This window comes from Orcinus orca, chromosome 6 (assembly GCF_937001465.1).
Source record: "Orcinus orca chromosome 6, mOrcOrc1.1, whole genome shotgun sequence".
Taxonomy (NCBI): Eukaryota; Metazoa; Chordata; class Mammalia; order Artiodactyla; family Delphinidae; genus Orcinus; species Orcinus orca.
The window spans coordinates 70,429,079-70,451,308 of record NC_064564.1 but is presented as its reverse complement, the minus strand read 5'-3'; the positions used below and the strand labels follow the sequence as shown (position 1 = coordinate 70,451,308).

At 42.1% G+C, this 22,230-nt stretch overlaps 1 protein-coding gene across 7 annotated transcripts in view; it reads right to left on the bottom strand.

Annotated features, from left to right (window-relative positions):
- The window catches only part of PIP5K1B (phosphatidylinositol-4-phosphate 5-kinase type 1 beta), a 327,342-nt gene that overhangs the window by 143,219 nt on the left and 161,893 nt on the right, over window positions 1-22,230 (bottom strand). For all 7 annotated transcript variants that reach the window (XM_004276420.3, XM_004276421.3, XM_033440220.2 and 4 more), the window contains 2 exons: window positions 20,813-20,943; window positions 8,505-8,622 (listed from right to left, as the gene is read on the bottom strand). In XM_004276420.3, coding sequence (XP_004276468.1) covers window positions 8,505-8,622; window positions 20,813-20,943 — 249 coding nt within the window. The remainder of the gene's footprint in view (window positions 1-8,504; window positions 8,623-20,812; window positions 20,944-22,230) is intronic.

Below are 22,230 nucleotides of genomic sequence, written 5' to 3'. Positions count from 1 at the left end.
TCCAGACTATTGATAATATCTGTCCCCTTCATGGCATCTCTTTTTCCAATACCCGAAGTTCAGTGGGTTCATCGTTTCATGCCTTGATTACTATGGCGATCTCCACCTGTTCTCAGCTATCCATTCTTGACCGCCCCCCGCCCCGTGCATTCTCCACCAGGAGACCAGAGATCTTTCTGAATTGCATAGCCTTCCACGCCTTCACACCTTTCAGTGGGTTCCACTGTTTACAAAGAAGAGAATACCCAAGTTTCTTAAGAGAGCATTTGAGTCCATGAATGATGGAGTCCTGCTCTCCAGCCTTCTCTCTCATCACTTCTCTCCTCAAACTCTACCTGTAAACACAGAGAACTATTTCTCGTTTTCTTAAGTGTGCCACACACTCTTGGCTTTTGCATTTTCCTCTATCGGAAACAACCTCCATGCTACCTTTACCTGGTTGACTACCACTGAATAAAACTTATTCTAAAAAAAACCCCTTATTTTCTTGAGAACAGAAACTAGACTAGCATTATATTATAACAGAGTATTTTTGGCAGAATGAGTATGCACTTATATACTTGACATACCAGTTTTAACATATACTCGGCTTGCTGATTCTTCATGAAAACCCTCAGGGTGATGTGGTTAATTTCACACATGATTCTAGTTGTATGCCAGAAATGCATCATTCATGTGTTCATTCAACATTTAAAAAGTATCTACTGAGCATCTGTCTGTACTGTCCCAGGCACTCAGGAAGCTTATATTCTAGTAGGAGGAAACAGTCAACAAACAAGTAAATAACTTATACATCAGAACGTGCCAAGTGCTGTTGAGAAAAAGGAAGCATGGAAAGGGGGGCAGCGAGTGCCAGCAATGATGAGGCCTGGGTGGTCACTAAAAGCATTATTGGGAAGGTGGCATTTGAGGAGAGGCCTGGGGATACTTGGGGAAAGGGTATTCCAGGCAGAGGGAAGGGCAAATGCTAAGGTCTTGAGACCTGGAGAGTTCAAGGCACAGCAAGGAGGCCATGGCTGAAGCAGAGGGAGCAGGGAGGAGAGCTGAAAGGGAAGAAGCCAGAAGGGTTGGGTGGACCCGACACATAGGGAGCCATAGGCCATGGTATGGACTTTGGCCCTTTCTCTAGGGGAGCTGAAAGCCATTGCAGCATCTGGAGCAGAGGACCATGCCATCTGCTGTGCTGAGAGCCCACAGTAGGTGGACAAAAGGAAGACACAGTGAGGAGGTTGTTACAGTGACTTTGGCCTTCAGTGTCTGCTGGACAGCGCTTGCCCTGGAAAACTCTCCCTGGTTCTGTGAATACAGATCAACTGCTTCCTGGCACTGAATGTTCTCGTCACACAAGTTACCACAAAATACCTTAATTGCCTATTTAGTTATTCCAAGTTCCCATAAGATTGTAAAACTCTATGAGGGCAGAAACTATGACTGTCTTATACTCTGATACAGTTCAGGACCTGTGCCTTGTACACAGAAGGAACTCAATAAATTTTTGTCAAATGAATGATTGAAATTTACCAACTGAAGAGCTGTCTCACCAAGAAGTGCCCCAACCCAGCAGAACAGTCAATTTTGGGCTAATGAGCTTAGTGTTTATTAGCTAATAAATCCCAATTATTGACTAGAGAAACATTAGGGGCAGAGAAAAAGGTAAGGACGCTATGGTGTGAGATCAGACGAGCCCTGGTGCGAGGCAAAAGCAGGGACTTAAGGAACTGTACTTTGAGGATGGAGGCATCTGAAAACACCAGGGCTGAACATCCTCCAAAGCATTTTATCTGGGCTTGTGAATATTTAAGTCCTCATCACAGAAAAATCTGAGAGGAAGTGAGGAACAAAAGGAAGGAGGGAGGAGAAGAAACAGAGAAACTGGGAGAAGAATGATGAAAAGGAAGTTTCTAGATGTTACCTTTTAAATTAACCTGCTTTGGCAGCACTGTGGGTAAGGGAAACAAAATCCACCAGGAAAAGAAAGAAGCAAGTGTTTGCTGCCCTCCTAAGCGTCACTGGCAACTTCCATCTGCTACCTCCTCCTTCTTTTTCCTCTAGCCTTGCTTCCTGAAGCTCTCTTGCTAAGCAGCAATGCAGCCTAAGCCCTTATGAAGCAGTTGAGGATAAGAGAGGAAAACAAAAATAGTCCTCATACTGCACACAGGATGCTATAAAAGCCAAGAAGAAGCAGAGGGCACCTTCCCTGCTGTGTGCAGAGTCCACGCGGAAGGAAAGGCCTGGGAGTTGGAATCGACTGATGTTTCTAAAATCATGACTCTGTCAGTAGCCAGTTCTCTGACCTTGAGTGAGGAACTTAGCATCTTGGAGTCTTAGGAACCTCATCTCTAAAATAACGATGGTAATATCTACCTAACAGCAGCTCAAAGTTTTAAAAACGAATGCTTTTGAAACCCCAAGCAGAGTGACCACTTAGTCATTGCTGTTGCCATTTTTCATTACATGATCATACACACAGCTGGAGAGTCAGCAGTGCCCTAGGATGTACTGAGGGTTTCAGCCTAAGTCCCACGACAAGAGGGCTACCCAAAGGTACACTAAGATATTCTTGGTGAAGCAAGAAAAGAGATGGGCTGGGGGTGACAAGATAAGTTAGGGGTTTGAGATTAACATATACACACTACTATACGTAAAATAGATAAACAACAAGAACCTACTGTATAGCACAGGGAACTCTACTCAATATCTTGTAATACCTATAATAGAAAAGAATCTGCAAAAGAATGTGTGTGTGTATAACACACATACACACACATGTAACTGAATCACTTCGCTGTATACTTGAAACTAACATGACATTGTGAATTAACTATAATTCAATTAGAAAATAAATTAATTTTTAAAAAAGAAAGAAAAAACCTGGGTCTTCTGTATAATCATGAATTTGAGACCTGGGAAAATAAAGGTGTGGATCCCAGTCTCATAAAAAGTGAAGGCAGACCCCAGACTCCCTTTAGGATTCTGATTTTTTGTTCCATGGGGTTTGAATTTCTGGCACAGAACCTTCTTACGGATAGGAGTAAATGTTGTGAAAGTACAAAAAAAGCAAAGAATGCAGAAATTAGGGGGTGATCTATTTCTGCAAATAGAGAAATTAGGGGGTGATCCAGGAAGAGCTGTCTAGGGAAAACTGGATTCAGATGTGAACATCTGCTTCCAATTAAACTCTCAAATTCTTCTACAAGCAGTAACACAATCTGGAGGCTATTTCATTGGTTACTTAATTGCCAAATACTCCTTTATTATGTAATTTATAAATGAATATGAATGGGGAAATCAGTTGTTTTGACTTATTTTAATAACCATTTTGGGGTCACTCCTAGCACAGCATCAGTCTGCCATAAACTAGCATTATGATGCTGAACACCTGGGACTATTACCATTATCACCTGTAGTTCTATGGTTTTCCACCCTGCAACTTGGTTACCATGTTCTCTTGCTGAGCAATCTTCTCTGAAATGTTGCCTTTTCAGAGCAAATATAGAGGAGCTATGGGAACGTTTTAATTAGCCACGATCAACAAGCCCCTGTGTACACGCCTGGGTTGACGCACCTTCCCAGCCCTCTCATCTGCGCAAGCTGTTCCGACGTGTTCCTTCCCTGCCTTGTATTTCCTGCAGGGCCTCCCTATGTACCCACTGGCAAGAATGCAAAGTACAACCCAGCTGGAACCTGCCAAGGCAAATTAACGTTGTAAACTTGCACAGTGAGGTGGAGATCATTTTTCCTGCCATTTCTTACCCTCCACAGTGTCAAATATTCACCCCGCTCTCTTTCTTATGGGTGTTGGTGAGCCTGAAAAATATCATATAAATCACCCTGGATTTGGGAATACCCAGGCACCTGGTAAAGAAGGAAATGAACCAAAGGCCTGTTGCCCAAGCAGAAATGGGAAAAAAATGCTCTGGGGCCCCTTGGCCTTCCCCTGGGAGGCATTTATTTAGGAACAAATAAGGAATAAGGAGCGTTTGCATTGCTGTGCGGTGCACGTGGACATACCTTCACCACACTGTCTTATATCCAAATTATGCACGTTTCAACATGAACTTGTAATTGGCACGCACGTGGTGAGTTTTAATGGTACTGAGAATGTAATCAGAGTTATTCAGGCTGAAATCCAGATGCAACAGTATAAGACTAAGTAGAAATACAAACATCACAGAGATCCAATATCAAATCTACCAATAGTTACCAATCCGTACGCAAAGTTACCCTCTCCTTTCCTCTCCCATTTAGATCAGTACATCTTCACAAATTTGGGTTTAGATAACCCCAGTTTGATAGATGCCAGCATGCGTTTGTGATCTGCACCGTATCCTTTTTTTTTCTTCACACAGTTTTTCAGGGGATGTTTTAATTCATTTTTCTGTGCTTTTTTGGCCTTAACTCTTTGAAAATGTGCTTTGTTAGGGGTCTTTTACCTCTTTGGCTGTATTCTTCAGAATGGATAACCACAGTTCATAGTCTGATGGCTAGGGAGTGGCCATCTTGAGACCACATCTAATAAGAGGTCTGAGACTTAGTGGTTGGGAAGCATGAGGCCAACTGGTAGAGGGAAAGAGCACCAGGGAAGGAGGTGAGACCACTGTTCCGGCCTGGACTCTGCCTCCAGTCCCCAACGTGGGTAACCTTGGGCACCTCCCTTCACCAGCTTCAGATTCCTCATCTACAATGAAGAGTTGGGTTAAAAAGTCTCTGAGGGCTTCCCTGGTGGCGCAGTGGTTGGGAATCTGCCTGCCAATGCAGGGGACACGGGTTCGAGTCCTAGTCTGGGGGGATCCACATGCTGCGGAGCAGCTGGGCCCCTGCGCCACAACTACTGAGCCTGCACTCTGGGGCCCACGAGCCATAACTACTGGAGCCCAGGTGCCTGGAGCCTGTGCTCTGCAGCGGAGAGGCCACTGCAGTGAGAAGCCTGCGCACCACAACGAAGAGTGGCCCCCGCTCGCTGCAACTGGAGAGGGCCCGTGCGCTGCAACTGGAGAGGGCCCGTGCGCAGCAGCAAAGACCCAATGCAGCCAAAAATAAATAAATAAATTTATTTAAAAAAAGAAATGGTCTCTGAGTTTCCACCTGACTTTCTGAAGTATGTTGTGTCCGGCAAAAGACCCCTTCCTCATCTACCACACTCCAGATGACTGGGTGGGCTCCTCAGATGTAGTAGTTTAGAGTGAGCTTCCAGAAGCTCCAAGACCAATAAGGTGAGCTGCCTTGGTCCTGGGCTGTGGGTGGCCCCAGCCACTGGGGACCAGGCAGCCATGTTTAGCTAGAGGCCCACTGCTCTTGTTCTGTTTCTTGCAGGTCCCGGAGATGGGTCCGGTTACTGAACTGTGTGTACAATTAATAAGGGAGGTGGAAAATGCAATCAAACAAAAGCACACTTATCTGTCTGATCCCATCTTTTTTTCCCCCCTAACTTTTCATTATGGAAAATTTCAAACATACACGAAAGTAAAGAGAACTAATTAACATTGTGTGTGAATTGACACACATGTCTATCTTCTGGCTTCAACGTGTCTATTTTCAGCTATCAACTCATGGCCAGCCTTGTTTCCTTTACACCCTCAACCATTGCCCTGGCTGCTTCCCTCAGATTCTTTTGAAGCAAATCGCAGACATCATATCATTTCTCCCACAGATATTTCAGTATGTGTCTCTAAAAGACAAGGATTCCTCTTTTAAAACACAACCACGGGCTTCCCTGGTGGCGCAGTGGTTGAGAGTCTGCCTGCCGATGCCGGGGACACGGGTTCGTGCCCCAGTCTGGGAAGATCCCACATGCCACGGAGCGGCTGGGCCCGTGAGCCATGGCCACTGAGCCTGCGCATCCGGAGCCTGTGCTCTGCAATGGGAGAGGCCACAACAGTGAGAGGCCCGCGTACCGCAAAAAAACAAAACAAAACAAAACAAAACAAACACAACCACAATACCATCATCCCACCAAAAAACCCCCAAAACTTCAACATAATCAAATATCTAGTCAGTCTTGACATTTCACCAATTTCCTATAATTAAAAAAACAAAAACAAAAAAACCACAAAACACACAACTGGTTATTTGAATTATCTAGCACTGTCTTTCTAATCTTCCTGATCAAAACCTTCCCCTCCTGCTATACTGGACCACTCAAAGTCCTTCTAAATATTTAATGCACTTGCATCTCTGGCTGACAGTGCTAACACTGCTCCCTACCCTTATACCCTGTCCCAACATCTTTCCCTTTTTCCCACCTACTCAAATCCCTTGCAATTTTTAAGTCACAGTTAAACTACGCCATGCCCATAAGAAGCCCCCCTAATCATCAATCCAACAGAGAGAGACCTCTCCCTCCTTTGAAATCCTGGAGTATTTATTGTTTTGCTTCCATCTTTTTATTTACTGCCTGGTAGAATTCGTTGTTTTCCCACATAAATCATCATTCCAATTGGATTCTAAGTTCTCTGAGTGCCATGACTCATAATTTTTTGAATCTCTCCATAATTATTAGCAAAGTATATTAGTTACAGTTGGTATTCAAAGTACCCAGTGATCAATTAACCACCTCTTGCCAGGTACACGAAGGAGGACTTTTGCTTTGAGAAGTCATCAGCTTGGTCTCCCCTGCTCCTTTGTAAATACTCTGACCTCATTACGAAGGTAACTTTTCCAGCTTAAAGGCTCATTAGGAAACTGTATAAGCTGTGTGAGTTGTTGCTCAGAAAAAGGCCTTCCCCAAGGAGAGAAATCTTGTGAGAAAGACTAAATAAAAGAATGGGCTTCCCAGCCTGCCTGTCAGCGGCCACAGGAACACTAAAGGAAGACCTACTCAGGGTAGACAGCCATCTCATCACACTGATTGAATCTGTGTTATGAAATGCAAGTCTGGTGGCATCTCCTTGGCTGGCAGGAGCTCAAGGTAAGTCAGAAGAGAATCCATTAACTGGTAACGTATGGCAGAAGATGAGCTATCAATCTTATTTTCAATAACACAATATCAAGACCCCACTGGGTTCTCCAAACATGTTTCGTGAATGACAGTGACCCTCAGTAATTACAGAATGGCCAGAAACTAAAGGATCTTCTCTAAGGTACACCCCACCCCCCAATCCTGCAAATGTGTGTGTTTGTGTTGTACTTGAGTGGTTGGGAGGGCAGGGTTGGTAATGCTGGGTAGAGGCACCTGGTCTCTCCATCCAAGGGGTGTGGTGAGGCAGAGATCAACACAGCCATTCTGACAGGTGTGAGGTGATAGCTCATTGTGGTTTTGATTTGCATGTCTCTGATGATTAGTGATGTTGAGCATCTTTTCATGTGCCTGTTGGCCATCCGTATGTCTTTTTTGGGAAAATGTCTATTCAGATCCTCTACCCATTTTTAAATTGGGTTGTTTATTTATTTATTTTTGATGTTGAGTTGTATCAGTGCACATTTAAGGGCAGCAGGGCACCCAAGGACTTTCTACTCAGTTCTCATGCTCTGTGAAGACTTATTAATGTGTCTTGAGGAACCAGTATTCTCTCATTCATCAGGCAGAAGTCATGTTATTTTCTTAGGGCCCAGCTAAATTCGTGGGTTTTCATCATCCCAGAACAGAATCAGCTCTGAGGTTAACCATTTATACCTTACCCAAATTATAAGATACAGTTTAAATACTCTCTGTTAAGAAGTAACACATGTTGCTGTACTTCCTCTGCAAAGGATTCTTCTAGGATCTGACTCAAGTCTTATTAAGATCGTTCAGAATGGGATGAACAATAACTATTTGATGGTATCCTTCCTAAAGCTTCTTGAAAACCAATTTTCAAGAGCCCCAGGGTGTTAACAGTGATCAAATTATGAGATAAACCACTTTTTCTCTTGAAACAGAAAGAGAGCTCCTGGCTTCTTGAATAGGAATAAGGTAAAACTCTGAGGTCACATCAGACATTCTCACAATAAGGCGGCTGTGTTTGTACCCACTGTGTGCAAGGAGGCAGACAGGGAGAAGAGACAGGCCTAAGGATAATACATGTTCTGGTACCAAACAAAAACACCTCTAGAAAGAGCCGGCATGAAGAGCTGTTGAAAACAAAACTATCCAGCTGCTTTAAAATCATATTCAAATTGTAGGTCAAGGTGAAAATGGCTGTGGGCCAAGGCAGGTTTGAGACGAATGGTATAAATAAGTCAATTAAAATAGGAAGGTTTTCATACAGAATCCAATCAGCAAAATTCACAGGAGTCTTTATAACTAATTATAATATATCTGTTAGAATAATTATCTGAAGTAGCAACCGATACCCCACTTATTCAACTATCAATTACCATAGCACATTTTGTAGCTATCAGGTAAGAGCTGCAGAGTCAAACTACATTTCCTGAAGCTAAATTTATAATCCTTATGAAACTTGGAACTTTTACTATGCTCCAGAGCTTTGTAAAATAAGAGACACAAGCCACTTGTCACTGTTGCTATGAGAAAAATGTTGACGTCACACATTTCTGGAGAAGGAAGGAAAATGATAGGTTCTTACCAAGTAATCATCAGGCTTGATACCAAAAAGTTCTCTGAAATATCGGAATGCTAGTGGAGCATATGTCTTAAATCTGAAGTCTGGGTAGTGATGTGCTGGGGTCAGATTGCTCCCTTCACTGCAGTTAAAATGTTAAAAAGAAAAAAAAAGAAAGAGAGAGAGAAGGAACATTAGCAAAGACAATTTTGACTTCAAATTCTAGCTCTATTTGTCCTGTGCCAATTTCCCCTCTAGGAAAACATCCCTTGATACTGGGTCTCTCTAACCTCATGTCACAAAGGCCAATGGGCATCAGGTAAAAACAGATGCTACCGCAGCAGGGGCCACTCCAAGCAGGCATCCCTTGCCAATCACAGTGTGTCTTTAACCTGAAAATTCATCATCCCCCTCTGCCTCCTTCTTGGGAAAATCTCTCCATTTTCCCCAATGAAACCACTGATGTAATGCTTTAGGTATAAGATCCAGGGCTCAGTGTTTGGAGCAATGCCCAAAATGCATTTTTTTGGCAATGAATTTTGAATGTTGGATAAACATTTTAAACTAGGAATAAGTAAAATAATTTAGAAAATATCTCACCAACAGAGAGAACCATCACAGTGGAAATAGATGGGTCCTGAATCTGAACTCTTTCTTACATCCATAGTTACAGGAAAAAGACCTTAGATATTTTAGGGATTTTAAAACCTGATTTCCATTCCCATATATATATCATTATATTTTTTTCCCTCTTCTGGGTTCACCTTTGAACATTTTTGTGCAAAATTTATGATATATAAAAGGTATAAAGAAATCAGTGAATACTCATGAACCTAAAATGCTGCTTAAGAATATTATTCATATAGTTGAATTGCCTTCTGTACTTTTTACTGATCATATACCCTTCCTTCTCCTCAGAGGCATCCACTACCCTGAATTTTGATGTTTACGATGTTTACCATTCATTTTATTCTTTGACTAGATATATTTCACATGACATCAGAAAAGTCACCTAATCCTTCATTGTAAGAAATTAGAACAATGCAGAATAATATACTTTTATGTAGAGATCCAGGATCTCTTTTTACCATATTCTAGATGGGACACTGAAGGCTGATTTTCATGGATGTTAAACGAATCAACTGTGCAAATAAAAAGGCTTTTAGCACACAACAAGCACTTGGAATCTACTAAGTTTGCTGAGGTCAGTCAGAATTTTGTATCAGCACCTAACACATGGTAGACGATAAGTATTTTTTGAGTGGAAAAAATGAGTTTTCAAGATAATGCTAATTCAGTAAAGTTGATTCTTAGGTGACGCTTAGGTTCAAAAGTCAACATATAAAGTCAAAATCACCATAGTCAAAGACCATCCTTGATCTGTTCAATGTATCCAGTGCGGCCAGGTTTTCCCCTGCATGGTTACAGATGACTGTTCCTTTTGCTGAGTTCCAGAGGAAGTAGTTGGCTTGTGTTGTTAGGGGCCATCCTCTTATAATAAATCTTATCTGGAAAGGCCAGGACTGCACTCAAGCAGCAGCAAGGCACACACAGGAGGGGAGTGACACAGGAACGGAGGCTGCCTGGGAGAAGAGCTCATGTATGGAAGAGCCCCCATATCACCTGCTCACTTAAATGGCTACTGTTGCCCTAAGTAAGTACAGCTGAATATTCATAATGCTTGTATGACACCCAGGTATGGTATTCAAACATTTCCTCATTCCATATTTTGGGATTTATGAGGAGACATGCACTCAGTTACAGCTTTTATGGGATTGCCAAAAGGAATAATTTTGGAACTTATATGAATATAACTTGAAAACATGCGCTATGTAGACATAAGAGGTAAAAGCAGAGGTTCAAAATGACCTCTGACATCCTTCTTCACTGTTGCAAGCAAGTAAAAATAATCACAATGCCTTGGGTTCTGAAGCAGGCTATTTTCGGTGGGTTAAGAGTGTTGCCAATTTTTTAATTTGTTCCACTCTGTTTTCTCCTTTCAATCTCAGGCAAAGCAATTCATTCCATTACAGCAGATCACCTTCAACATTCAAGAGTAAAATAAAACACCCGTTCCACTTACATGGAATTATTCTTTAAATGATTTATTTCCATGCAGTTGGGGGGCCCAAGATTTTATTAGAGAGGATACAGTATTTTTTTTTTTAAGGAGATGTTGGGGGTAGGAGTTTATTAATTAATTAATTTATTTTTGCTGTGTTGCGTCTTCGTTTCTGTGCGAGGGCTTTCTCTAGTTGTGGCAAGCGGGGGCCACTCTTCATCGCGGTGTGCGGGCCTCTCACTATTGCGGCCTCTCTTGTTGTGGAGCACAGGCTCCAGACGCGCAGGCTCAGTAGTTGTGGCTCACGGGCCTAGTTGCTCCGCGGCATGTGGGATCCTTCCAAACCGGGGCTCGAACCCGTGTCCCCTGCATTAGCAGGCAGATTCTCAACCACTGCACCACCAGGGAAGCCCCTGAGGATACAGTATTTTTTATTATCATTTTCATTTTTGGTAACTCTGAGCTTCTTGAGTTGTTCACCTTTCCCTGAAGCAAGTATTAATTACAATAGTTTTCCTTGGATTCACATCTCCCTGAGTACTATGGTTTATTTAGCAATGGTGTAAAAAGGATAGTGTTAGGTTTCCTTGGCAATGAGACAGGCAGACACATGCGTGCACGCACGCGCGCACACACACACACACACACACACACACACACACACACACACACAGAGAACATCTCTGGTTAGAGAAAGGGAACATTCGTTTCTTTAGGTATCCACCCTGACACAGCTCGTATTAAAAGCCACCGCATCGAGGGCTTCCCTGGTGGTGCAGTGGTTGAGAGTCCACCTGCCGATGCAGGGGACATGGGTTCGTGCTCCGGTCCGGGAAGATCCCACATGCCGCGGAGCGGCTGGTCCCGTGAGCCATGGCCGCTGAGCCTGCGCGTCCGGAGCCTGTGCTCCGCAACGGAAGAGGCCACAACAGTGAGAGGCCCGCGTACCGGGAAAAAAAAAAAAAAAAAAAAACTACATTAAAGCCACCGCATCACTAAAAATGAGAAAAATCTAGCTAGCTTTGGGCCACATTAAGATACAGAGAATGGTAAGGGTCAACTGTGAGGCAGGCTTGCCTGTATGGGGTCATCAATAAATTGTATTTGTATAAATGGAGATGATGAAAAGGGGGCAGGGGTAATACTTAACACAGGCATTATAGAAAGTGGCAATTTCTGCACAGCATAACTAACAATATATTAATAATTAACTTTTGAGGTTATACAATCTTGAACCTCTCCATTTGCCTGAAATGGAGAGGAACATTCCCTAATAGTGGATCATAAAACATTGCCACTTTTTTTCTCTTAGTAGGTTTTAGCTTATGAATTCTGCTTTCCTTTGACAAACATTAAGACTTTGCATTCTGTTAAATCATACTGGATACCCTGTATGGGAGTTAAGATGCTCCTAACTCCCTGTGGTCCAGGGACACCTGGGTTCCAGTTCCATCTCTGCCATTTTACAAGCTGTGCTCTCTGAGGCCTGGTACTGAGCCTCTAGAAATAACATGGCCAAGTGGATGGAAACATGAAAGGCCATGCACCTGGCCAGTGGGGAGCCCTCAGTGTGTCTGGATGATTAAGGCTGTGTGCTGACGGGAGACAGCCCAGGGTTGGACATGTCACATGGAGAATGAAGTGACTAACTGGCTTAAAAAAAAAAAAAAGGGAAAATGAAAGTGACAAAATGAGAAAATATTTGCAACTCATATCACAAAGAGCTAATCTCCCAATACAAAGAGCTCCAAAATACAGCAAAGAAAAAGACCGAAAAGTTATATATGTAAAAAAAATAGCCCAGGGTATAATCAGGCACTTCACAGAAATGGAAGCATAAATGGCTTATGCATATGAAAAGATGTTCAATCTCACTTATAATAGAATAAATGCAAATTCACGGTCACCGAGATATCATTTTCTCTCTCAGATGGGCAGAAATTTAAAACATTGATATAGCTCAAGGGAGACTGGTACCCTGAGGCACTATTAGTGGGAAAGCAAATTGATACTTTTCCTTTGGAGGACATTTTCACAACTCCTGTCAAAATGACAAATGTACATAACTCTTGATTCAGCAAATGCATGGCTATAATTTACAGTACAGATAAACTGCTGTTTGTACAAAATGACATGTTTGTACCTGGTTATTCATTATAGCACTGTTTGTAAGGACAAAGGATTGGAAGCAACTTAGACGTCTCTCAGAAGGGAACCAGTCAACGTAATTATGGTTCAGCCACACACTGGAATACCACGCAGCTATTAAAAAAGAACGAGGAGGCTTATGTACTGACGTGGTGAGATCTGAGACAGATTAAGTGAAAGAAGCTTGATGCAGAATACTGTGTATGGCATGCCACCCTTTGCATACAAAAGCAAAAAATATACCTTTGGCATGTATCTGCACAAAAAATCCTTGAAGGATATACAGACCCCAAGTAACAGTGACCACTGGAGTTAGACAGGTAATAAAGGCACAGGAATGAAAGGGACACTTTTCACAGTATTTCTTCTAAAAGCATCATGAAGATTAACCCTTCTACATATTACCATTTACAACATTAAAAAAAATTTTTTTAAGTTAGGGGTAAAAGCCATAACCCCAAAACAAAGCTCTGCACACTGGGTACCACACAGCAGAAGGGTTTGCTTCTGCTTATTAAGCTGCTCCAGTGAGTAACAAATACCAACTCGGCATGAATGAAGTTCTATTGCAGGAAATGCAAATTAATGGGCTGTTGGCTCCAGCTGGAGTTTCTCAGGAGGTATAGGGCACAAGTGCAACACCAAACAGCGGGTGCAGTGAGGATAAGCCAGCAGACACTAACCTGATTTTCTCAGGTTGGGCACTGGCAGACCTACTGGGTACCAGTGTGGGTGCTGGTCCACTGATGCCCAGCACAGAGGCTCCTCTGCACGCGCACGAAAGGCTAAACCAAGGCAGTAACACAACCGCAATCAGCGTTAGTCTGCTGGCCCGTGGAAGAGGTCCACCAAAGACTCCTGCAGGCTTTCCTTGCTGGAGCCTGGGTGGTAGCCCACAGGAGACTGTCCAGCACCTAGACTTCTCCAGCAAAAACGGACTCTGCTGAAGAGCAGACTTCTTCACAATTTAAGACTGATGTTTCTTCAATCCATTTATGTAGTGATTGGGGGAAAAAACTCCACTTTCCTGTCTTGGCATAGAATCGAGCCTTTGGAAATTTCAGCTGTGAGGTTTCCACCAGGGGTTTGACATGTCTGGATCCCAAGAGCTGGTAAAATGTCACCAATAAAAATCTGGAGGCCGACACGGGATTTCCAACTTGCTTTTGCCAAGTAAGAACCTAAACAAGTAAGCCAACACACAGTACCGTCCTATCAAATTATTAAAGAAAGAGTTTGGTAACTCCACCAGAGGAGGAAGAAACTTCAACTAAAAAACTGTACTTTTCTCTATCTTGTCCTTTCCTCCCTTATTTCACCAAGAAGCCAAGTTTGATTATGGATCAGCTCTGGCATTTTGATATTCACCCTTCGGAGGAGTGTTCAATTGTTAATTTAACTACATTTAATTTAAAGTTAGTGTTCGTCTTAAGTCCAAAAGTACGTTATTTCTTAATGGCAATAAATGTTTAGGATTATACAACGCTGAAGCTCGAGGAAGCATTAGCCACCGTCTGGAATTTCCCATTTAGCAGATAAGGAAATCAAAGTCCAGGGAGGGAAAGTACTGACGGAGGCTAGCCAGGAACAAACAAGAGGGGAGATTAGATCCACATCAGGGCAGTGGAAAAGTCACAAGCAGTCAGCTTTGCCTTAACTTCAATTTCATGTTCCCCGGTTAGTCTTCCTTTTCAGGATCCAGTTAGAGGCTTCAGGTACAACCTGCCCAAATACCCCAATTACTTCCCCAGGAGGGCCTCAGGTAGGCTGCGTTTGATTAGCCATGCTGGGGTTCTCATCTGTATGTACCGTGAACACCCAGCTTTGTGTATGTGATTTCAGAGCCTGATAGCCAAGCGTCATTTTTGGTGGCACTGGGTGGAGAGATGTGGTGCGAAGCAATGGGGTGAAACTGATTAAGCATCTCCAGGACCCTTAAGGGGTCCAGTGTTGGAGCTGAGGCCCAGAGCTTTGAGGTTTTAGAGGCAGCATTTTATATATGGTGAGCTTCCTTGATTTCAAACTGTAACCGACAGTTAGTGGGTTTGTGGCCTCCTGGCAAAACAAGTGGGTCAGCAACTTCTAGGTGACAGATTTATCATGAGGGATCGGCCCATGCAATTATGGAGGTTGAAAAGTCCCACAATCTGCCATATGCAAGCTGGGGGTCCAGGAGAGCTGGTGGTGTAATTCCAGTCCAAACCCGAATGTCTGAGAACCAGGAAAGCCAATGGTATAAGGCCTGGTCCAAGTCTGAAGGCCCAAGAACCAGGAATGCTGACATCCCAGGGCAAGAGAAGATGGATGTCCAAGCTCAAGCACGGAGTGAATTAGCCCTTTTCCCACCTCTTTGTTCTATTCAGGCCCTCAACAAATTAGATGATGCCCACCCAAACTGGTGAGGTGATTTTCTTTACTCAGTCTATTGATTCAAATGCTACTTTCTTCTAGAAACATCCTCACAAGACACACCCAGAAATAATGTCTTATCAGCTATCTGGGCATCTCTTAGCCAGTCAAGGTGACACATACGTTTAACCATCACAGCAAACATGACCACACCTCCCATGAGGCAGGATCAGTGAAGGGTCCTTTGTCCTAATGTACAGATGGTGATACTGAGACAAAGAAAACTTAAGTGCAATACAATTGGACAAGTGACACTACAGTCCAGTAACAAACTAGTGGTGGCAGCCAGTCTTCAAAGTAGACCTTTGTAAGTCAGGGTATGAAGAAGCAGCTTTAAGCATTATTAATTGCCTCTGCCAACTCAGGCAAGGTAGAGATCGCTCAGGTTTCACATATGACTATTTAACCTGTGAAACAGAAACTGGTCCTCTCTCTTGCCAAATTAGACAGTGCTCTTGAATGGAAAAACAAAACAAACATAAGAAAATAACAGACATACCCCCCTGCTGGTGCCAACCTCCTTCTGCTGAGCACATCTGTGATGGGTACCCCTGAGCCGCCTTGTGAAACACGAGGCTGCACCGTCTTTTGAGGCGAATCAGCTGACAGCCAGTCTTTAAAAGTCAGTAGCTGAAGACAGCTTAAATTCCAAAACCAAAGAATGCATTCTGGGGTGTCATTTACTGGGAACATGTGATATCGTTGTTCATCATCTAAATGTTAAACTTCTCAAGTAGTTATTACCACACTGGGAAATTATGTTTTCAAGGCAATTTCAAGTAAGTTAAAATGTTATGTAATATTCAGTGCATGCAATAAATCTTTCAGTTTTGAGTTAAAGGAAGAGGTATATAATTTTTATTGACAGAAAATCATTTTTCCGCATCCCCGCTACATAAATGTTGAACAAATATTTAAAAAGTTTTGACTTGAAGGGACCTTGTGTTATCGGCTTGTCCAGTGACAGTCACACCTCTCATGTAATCCAGAGAAAAATATTCTGGCAGCTTTGTGTTCTATCCACATCTATATAAAACCTGGTATGGAATGTCTGTATAGATCAGGGGTTGGCGATCTTTTTAGAGTCTTGTTGCAACGACTCAACTGTGCTGTCGTAGTGCAAAAGGAGCCACAGACAATATGTAAGTGAATGGGTGAGGCTGTGTTACAAGTAAACTTTATTTAAAAAAAGAGGCAGGGGGCCAGCTTTTTCTCTTGAGCTGTAGTGTGCTGACCCCTGGTACAGACAGATTCTTGGATGAGTTTATGTCAGTGAAACTTGAAATGCAGGTGGTTGGCTAGTCTGTCAAAACCATAACGTCTAGCACTGATATCTGGCAACACTTATATGACAACACTTATATGACCTTTGACATATATGTTTGCTTGTCATTTAGAATAATGTTTCACCCTTACAGTAGTTCTGCGGAATTCTCTCCTCTCTTTGAGGGTTTTCCCTGGAGATTCAAATAAATCCCAAAGAGCGTCCATCAATCTAAGGGCAGTCTGTGCTTTGCAATGGTCCTCACAGCAAGCTAAACTCCATTTCATAAGTGAGGAGATGAAAATTCAGGAGAGTTTTACAAAGTCTTTGGTTAGATAATTATTCTTGAATATGGCAAGATATATAAACTTTTATTGCCAGCTTTCCAGAGAAGGCAGTGATGGTGTCTCCTGCAGGGGAGCAGAGGGACAGATTCAAGCTCATTGTCAAGGGGCCAGACAGGTAGATTTAGTTTCATAATTCTAGATTTTTTTTTGATTCAAAAATGCAGAAATACTGTTCCTGTGCTTTATCACCATAGTGTCGGGAGAAACAAAACTTTGGAGCCAGCCACCCCGGAGTTCAAATCCTGGCTTTACCATTTTTTGGTTTATCACTTTGGTTCCCAGGGCCTTAGTTACTTCATATATAAAATGGCTTTTCTATGGCAAAGATGAAAGTAATAACAATAATTGAATAATGCATATTATATAAATATTATTAATAAAACTATGCTTGGTCCATAGTTGGCACATAAACTTTGCCTCCTCTTGCCAGTTCAGGTTCAGGTTTACATGGTAGAAACATTATAAAACATCCTCTTTCTTCCTAATTCCATTTACATGGGAATATTTATCTGCAACCCTGAGTTTCTGATCATGGCACAGAATCTGGGGTCAAAAGATTAAGATATGACCATGGTTCTCTTACTCATCTACTTTGTGACCTTGGAAGATCATGGAACCAGATAGCTGAAAAGGGTATTATATCATCCTTCAAGTCTTAAACAGGTCCAGAGCTTTCTCCATCTACAAAATGAAATAATCTGTAGTGCAAATACATAATATCTGAAAATAACTTTGAGCCACTTTAAAATAAAGAAATAAAAAAATAACACAATGCACTTTGTTGCTAAGGGAAACAGAACCAGCAGCTTCCCAGCAGTGGGAAATTAAAACATCTCAAGGTACCCTAATCAATTAGTTCTATGACCCAGATAAATGCATTGAATTTTAGAGCCACCAGAGACTTCAGAATGTTTCAGTTACTTCAACAAGGGTCAGTCCTGCCCACCTTTCTCTACTCATCCACAGGCATATGGGTAGGTAGGGAAGGAGCATTATTTGGCCCCTTTACTGAGTTATAAATGACATACAATAGAGTATAAAGTTTATTAATCTTCACATATGCATATACCAGTGAAACCACCACCATGATCAAGATACTGAATTTATCCATCACTTTGGGGGGCATTTTGATTGCTACAGTTACTGGCATGGCCTGGGGTTGACAAATGTGCAGTCTTGCACAAAGAATTAACTCATCCAAAAAAAGCCAATAGCACCTCCATTGAGAAATACTGGGTCCAATCCCTTTGCTAAACCAATGAAGAAACTGATCCCAGATGAGGAAACTGAGACAAGACCCCATGTAAGTTTCTTCTGCTTCATATAAATGCATCTGGAGCACATATGTTCTTTAAACAAACAATACAGTATCTGCTGAAAGAAATTCTTGACTGAATCAAACATTTAATGTCATATTGACATTTAAAAGCTATATATGCTTTAAATGATATATTTTAAATGTGACAATGGACTCCTCTAAATAGGGTCAGTTAGGTGCCCCTCACCAGTGACGTGTGCCATTCAGCGGCTGCTGCTGCTATCCTGGAATATAGAGTTAAGGTCAAAGATACAGAAGCCAGCCAGGTCCAACTCTGGTTTCTTACTCCTGAATAAAAAGGTGAAAAAAACTCTCATTCTTGTCTTAATCATAACGATGCAGTATGCTTATGAAAAACTGTCAGTGAACAAAAGGAATCAAGGCACTCAAAGGGCCTAAGAGAGCCTATGAAGACTTCAGTTATGTGCTCCTTGTTGTACGTATCTCATACAGTGTCATGTACAATTCAGTTGCTAAACAGATGTAATTTTGATATTTAAGATATTAATTAAAAAATCATTTAGGAGGCTTCCCTGGTGGTGCAGTGGTTGACAGTCCGCCTGCCAATGCAGGGGACGTGGGTTCGTGCCCTGGCCCAGGAAGATCCCACATGCCGTGGAGCGGCTGGGCCCGTGAGCCATGGCCGCTGAGCCTGCGCATCCGGAGCCTGTGCTCCGCAATGGGAGGGGCCACAACAGTGAGAAGCCCGCGTACTGCAAAAAAAAAAAAAAAAAAAAAGAAAGAAAAAATCATTTAGGGTTTTATGAGCTCCAAGAACAAAACTTGGTATCAACTAGAACAACTGTCACCCTAAAATGGGAAGCAATGTGCTAGCTCGGTGGTTCTCAAACTTTTATGTGCTTAGAATCACCTGGAGCAACTGTTAAAACAGATTCCTGGGTCCCAGACCCAGAGTATCTGATTTTGTTGATCTGGGGGGAGCCCAAGAATCTGCATTTCTAACAAGTTCCAGATGATGCTGATGCTGCCGGCCTGGGGACCGTATGCTTGGGCCATGCCTTCCTGCGGTTCCCATCAATGGTTGGCTCTGTTGATTGGACACTATGAGAAGAAAAGATCAGCCAGGATGCAGCACCCTGCCCTTCTGTGTACACCCATCTTGAGCTGTAACTGCTCCAGCATCCTGAACTCACTGCCAGCCAGCCTCTTACAAAAGGCCTCTGCTCCTCTTGTTCTTTGCAGTGGAAGAAAAAAATAAGGTTGGAATATTTGGGTAGAGGCCCTAGAAGACCATGAGAATTAGAATATTCTGGAAACACATTTACAGGACTTTGAGCCTGATTCACAGGAATTTGAGCCTAACAGAACATACCAAAACATTAAGATAAACTCATAACCTCCTGACTTTAAAGAGAAAAAATAGTTAATACATACTGTTTTGGAATGATAGGTTGTTAAAAACAAACACAACGGACATTTTCCAGCTATAGAAAGAAGAGCAGTGTCATAAGCAGACAGGATTATATCTTAGGCCTTGGGGTTGTCCATTTTCTGCATGGAAACTAGTTCTTGTGGCTGCTAGGGAAACCTAGAGAAGCAAACTTTAAAACTTGCATAGACCAACTTTGTTCTTCAGCCCAGAGCATTTAAAGCAAAATGAAGCTGTGTGGGTTCATAGCTGACTTTCTTTTATCCATGGGCTCTGTTGTGACTACATGGACACCCTCACCTAAAGGTTTTATTTCTAGGCAGTTGACACCTGGACATAGAAATAAATGTAAGTACCATCTCCCTGAAGGTTTTTTTAAAAAATAAGACAATGAGAACACTGAGAGGAAAAGTGTCAGTCCAACCATTCTCACTCAAGCCAAATAATAATTGATAATAAAATTGGCTTATTTTGGAAACAGTTATTTTAAAATAAATGACAAGTCAATCCTCATAGCCCCAAAGAAAATATAATTGGCCCCAAGCCCCCAAATCAAATATCTTTATTTTTTTGAAAAGTCCTGTCTGTAGTAGCTACATTTCCAATTTAATCATGAGTAGTTCTCTTCCTATGTTAAGCTAGTATTAGACTTATAAATTATTTATTTATTTATTTTGGTAAAGCATGTATAACATAAAGCTTACCATCTTAACCATTTTAAAATGCATAGTTAAGTGGCATTATGTCCATTCGTATTGTTGTGCAACCATCCCTACCATCCATCTCAGACTTATTAGTTTGACTTCCCCCCGCCCAGTATAATAAAGTTAGACGTGATATGTATGGGTAACTTGGGTGTTTTTGCAAATATGGCATCAAAATAGGGGGATCCTCATAAGCTTTCTGGAGGCAAGTTAAAAGAGGAGATACATGAGTGTACTCAGACAGGAGGCCCAAACGCGCATCCCCCAACTCATCTTTTAAATTAGGGCTAGCAAAAACTCGGCACCAGCTGCTGCGTCTTGGGTGCCCTCTTTTTCTAAACCTATGCAGACATTACTCTGTGATTACTGTACTCTTTCCCACTGAATCTCAGAGTCTTTCTCCATAGGGTCTTCTAAGCATTATCACAACTAATTAATTACAACTGGCCCAAAGGATGAACCCTATTCACCATCACCACATACAAACGCAAGACACCTGACGCAACCGAAAGTACTAATCATTTGGATTGCTTTTGGGCAAGCCAAAGGTCTAACATGAACATCAGTACACGATGTACACAGGCATGGATAATAAAGTCTTGTACTGGTAGAAAAGTCTTCAATATGGAGATGTCACAACGAAGCTTCCTTTCCTTCCATGGAAATCATCACAAGTAACAACGTTCTTACCTGGGTAGGAACACACTTTCCACCACATAGAAGTCTTGCATGAGAACATCTCGATCTGGCTTGGAGGTGAGATTACCCACTGTGTATCCTATTCCCAGCTGAATAGCACCTTTGATAGCAGATGATGCAGTCTGCAGGGACAACAAGGATTTCGGCGTTAGCCTCAGTAGTTGGGGCCTTGCTCAATGTCACAAGCAGCAAAAACAGGAGAGCGAGGTTAGATTTCCTTTCTTGTTCCTAAGCAAAGAGGAAGCTAGGTTTGGAAAGACGACAGGCTGCTTCTTTTAAGGGAGAGTACTTTCCAAATATCAAGGACACTTCTTGCCATGAAATTATTTCGGTGGTAATCTTTCCAATAAGTGTTCCTAAAGTCAAATTCCAGTCCAAAATCTCCATCTTTCTTTTATTAAGAACTTAGAAACTTGGTAGGACACTTGCAATATACAGAATTATAATTTCTACCAAAGGATAATTGATACCATTGCATTTTTTAAAAAATCAGAAGTTTTGTAACATACCTATGGATCAGGAAGAGTGTTTGTCTTCATAAGAAATGAGAGAGCAAAAAATAATTTGAGCCTTTGGAATATATAAAAAAATTTTTTAAACATCTTTATTGGAGTATAATTGCTTTACAATGGTGTGTTAGTTTTGCTTTATAACAAAGTGAATCAGTTATACACATACATATGTTCCCATATCTCTTCCCTCTTGCATCTCCCTCCCTCCCACCCTCCCTATCCCACCCCTCTAGGTGGTCACAAAGCACCGAGCTGATCTCCCTGTGCTATGCGGCTGCCTCCCACTAGCTATCTATTTTACATTTGGTAGTGTATATATGTCCATGCCACTCTCTCACTTTGTCCCAGCTTTCCCTTCCCCCTCCCTGTATCCTCTAGTCCATTCTCTACATCTGCGTCTTTATTCCCGTCCTGCCCCTAGGTTCTTCGTGACCTTTATTTTTTTAGATTCCATATATACGTGTTAGCATACAGTATTTGTTTTTCTCTTTCTGACTTACTTCACTCTGTAGGACACACTCTAGGTCCATCCACCTCACTACGAATAACTCAATTTTGTTCCTTTTATGGCTGAGTAATATTCCATTGTATATATGTGCCACATCTTCTTTATCCATTCATCTGTCAATGGACACTTAGGTTGCTTCCCTGCCCTGGTTATTGTGAATAGAGCTGCAGTGAACATTGTGGTACATGACTCTTTTTGAATTATGGTTTTCTCAGGGTATATGCCCAGTAGTGGGATTGCTGGGTCGTATGTTAGTTCTATTTTTAGTTTTTTAAGGAACCTCCATACTGTTCTCCATAGCGGCTGTATCAATTTACATTCCCACCAACAGTGCAAGAGGGTTCCCTTTTCTCCCGACCCTCTCCAGCATTGTTTCTAGATTTTTTGAT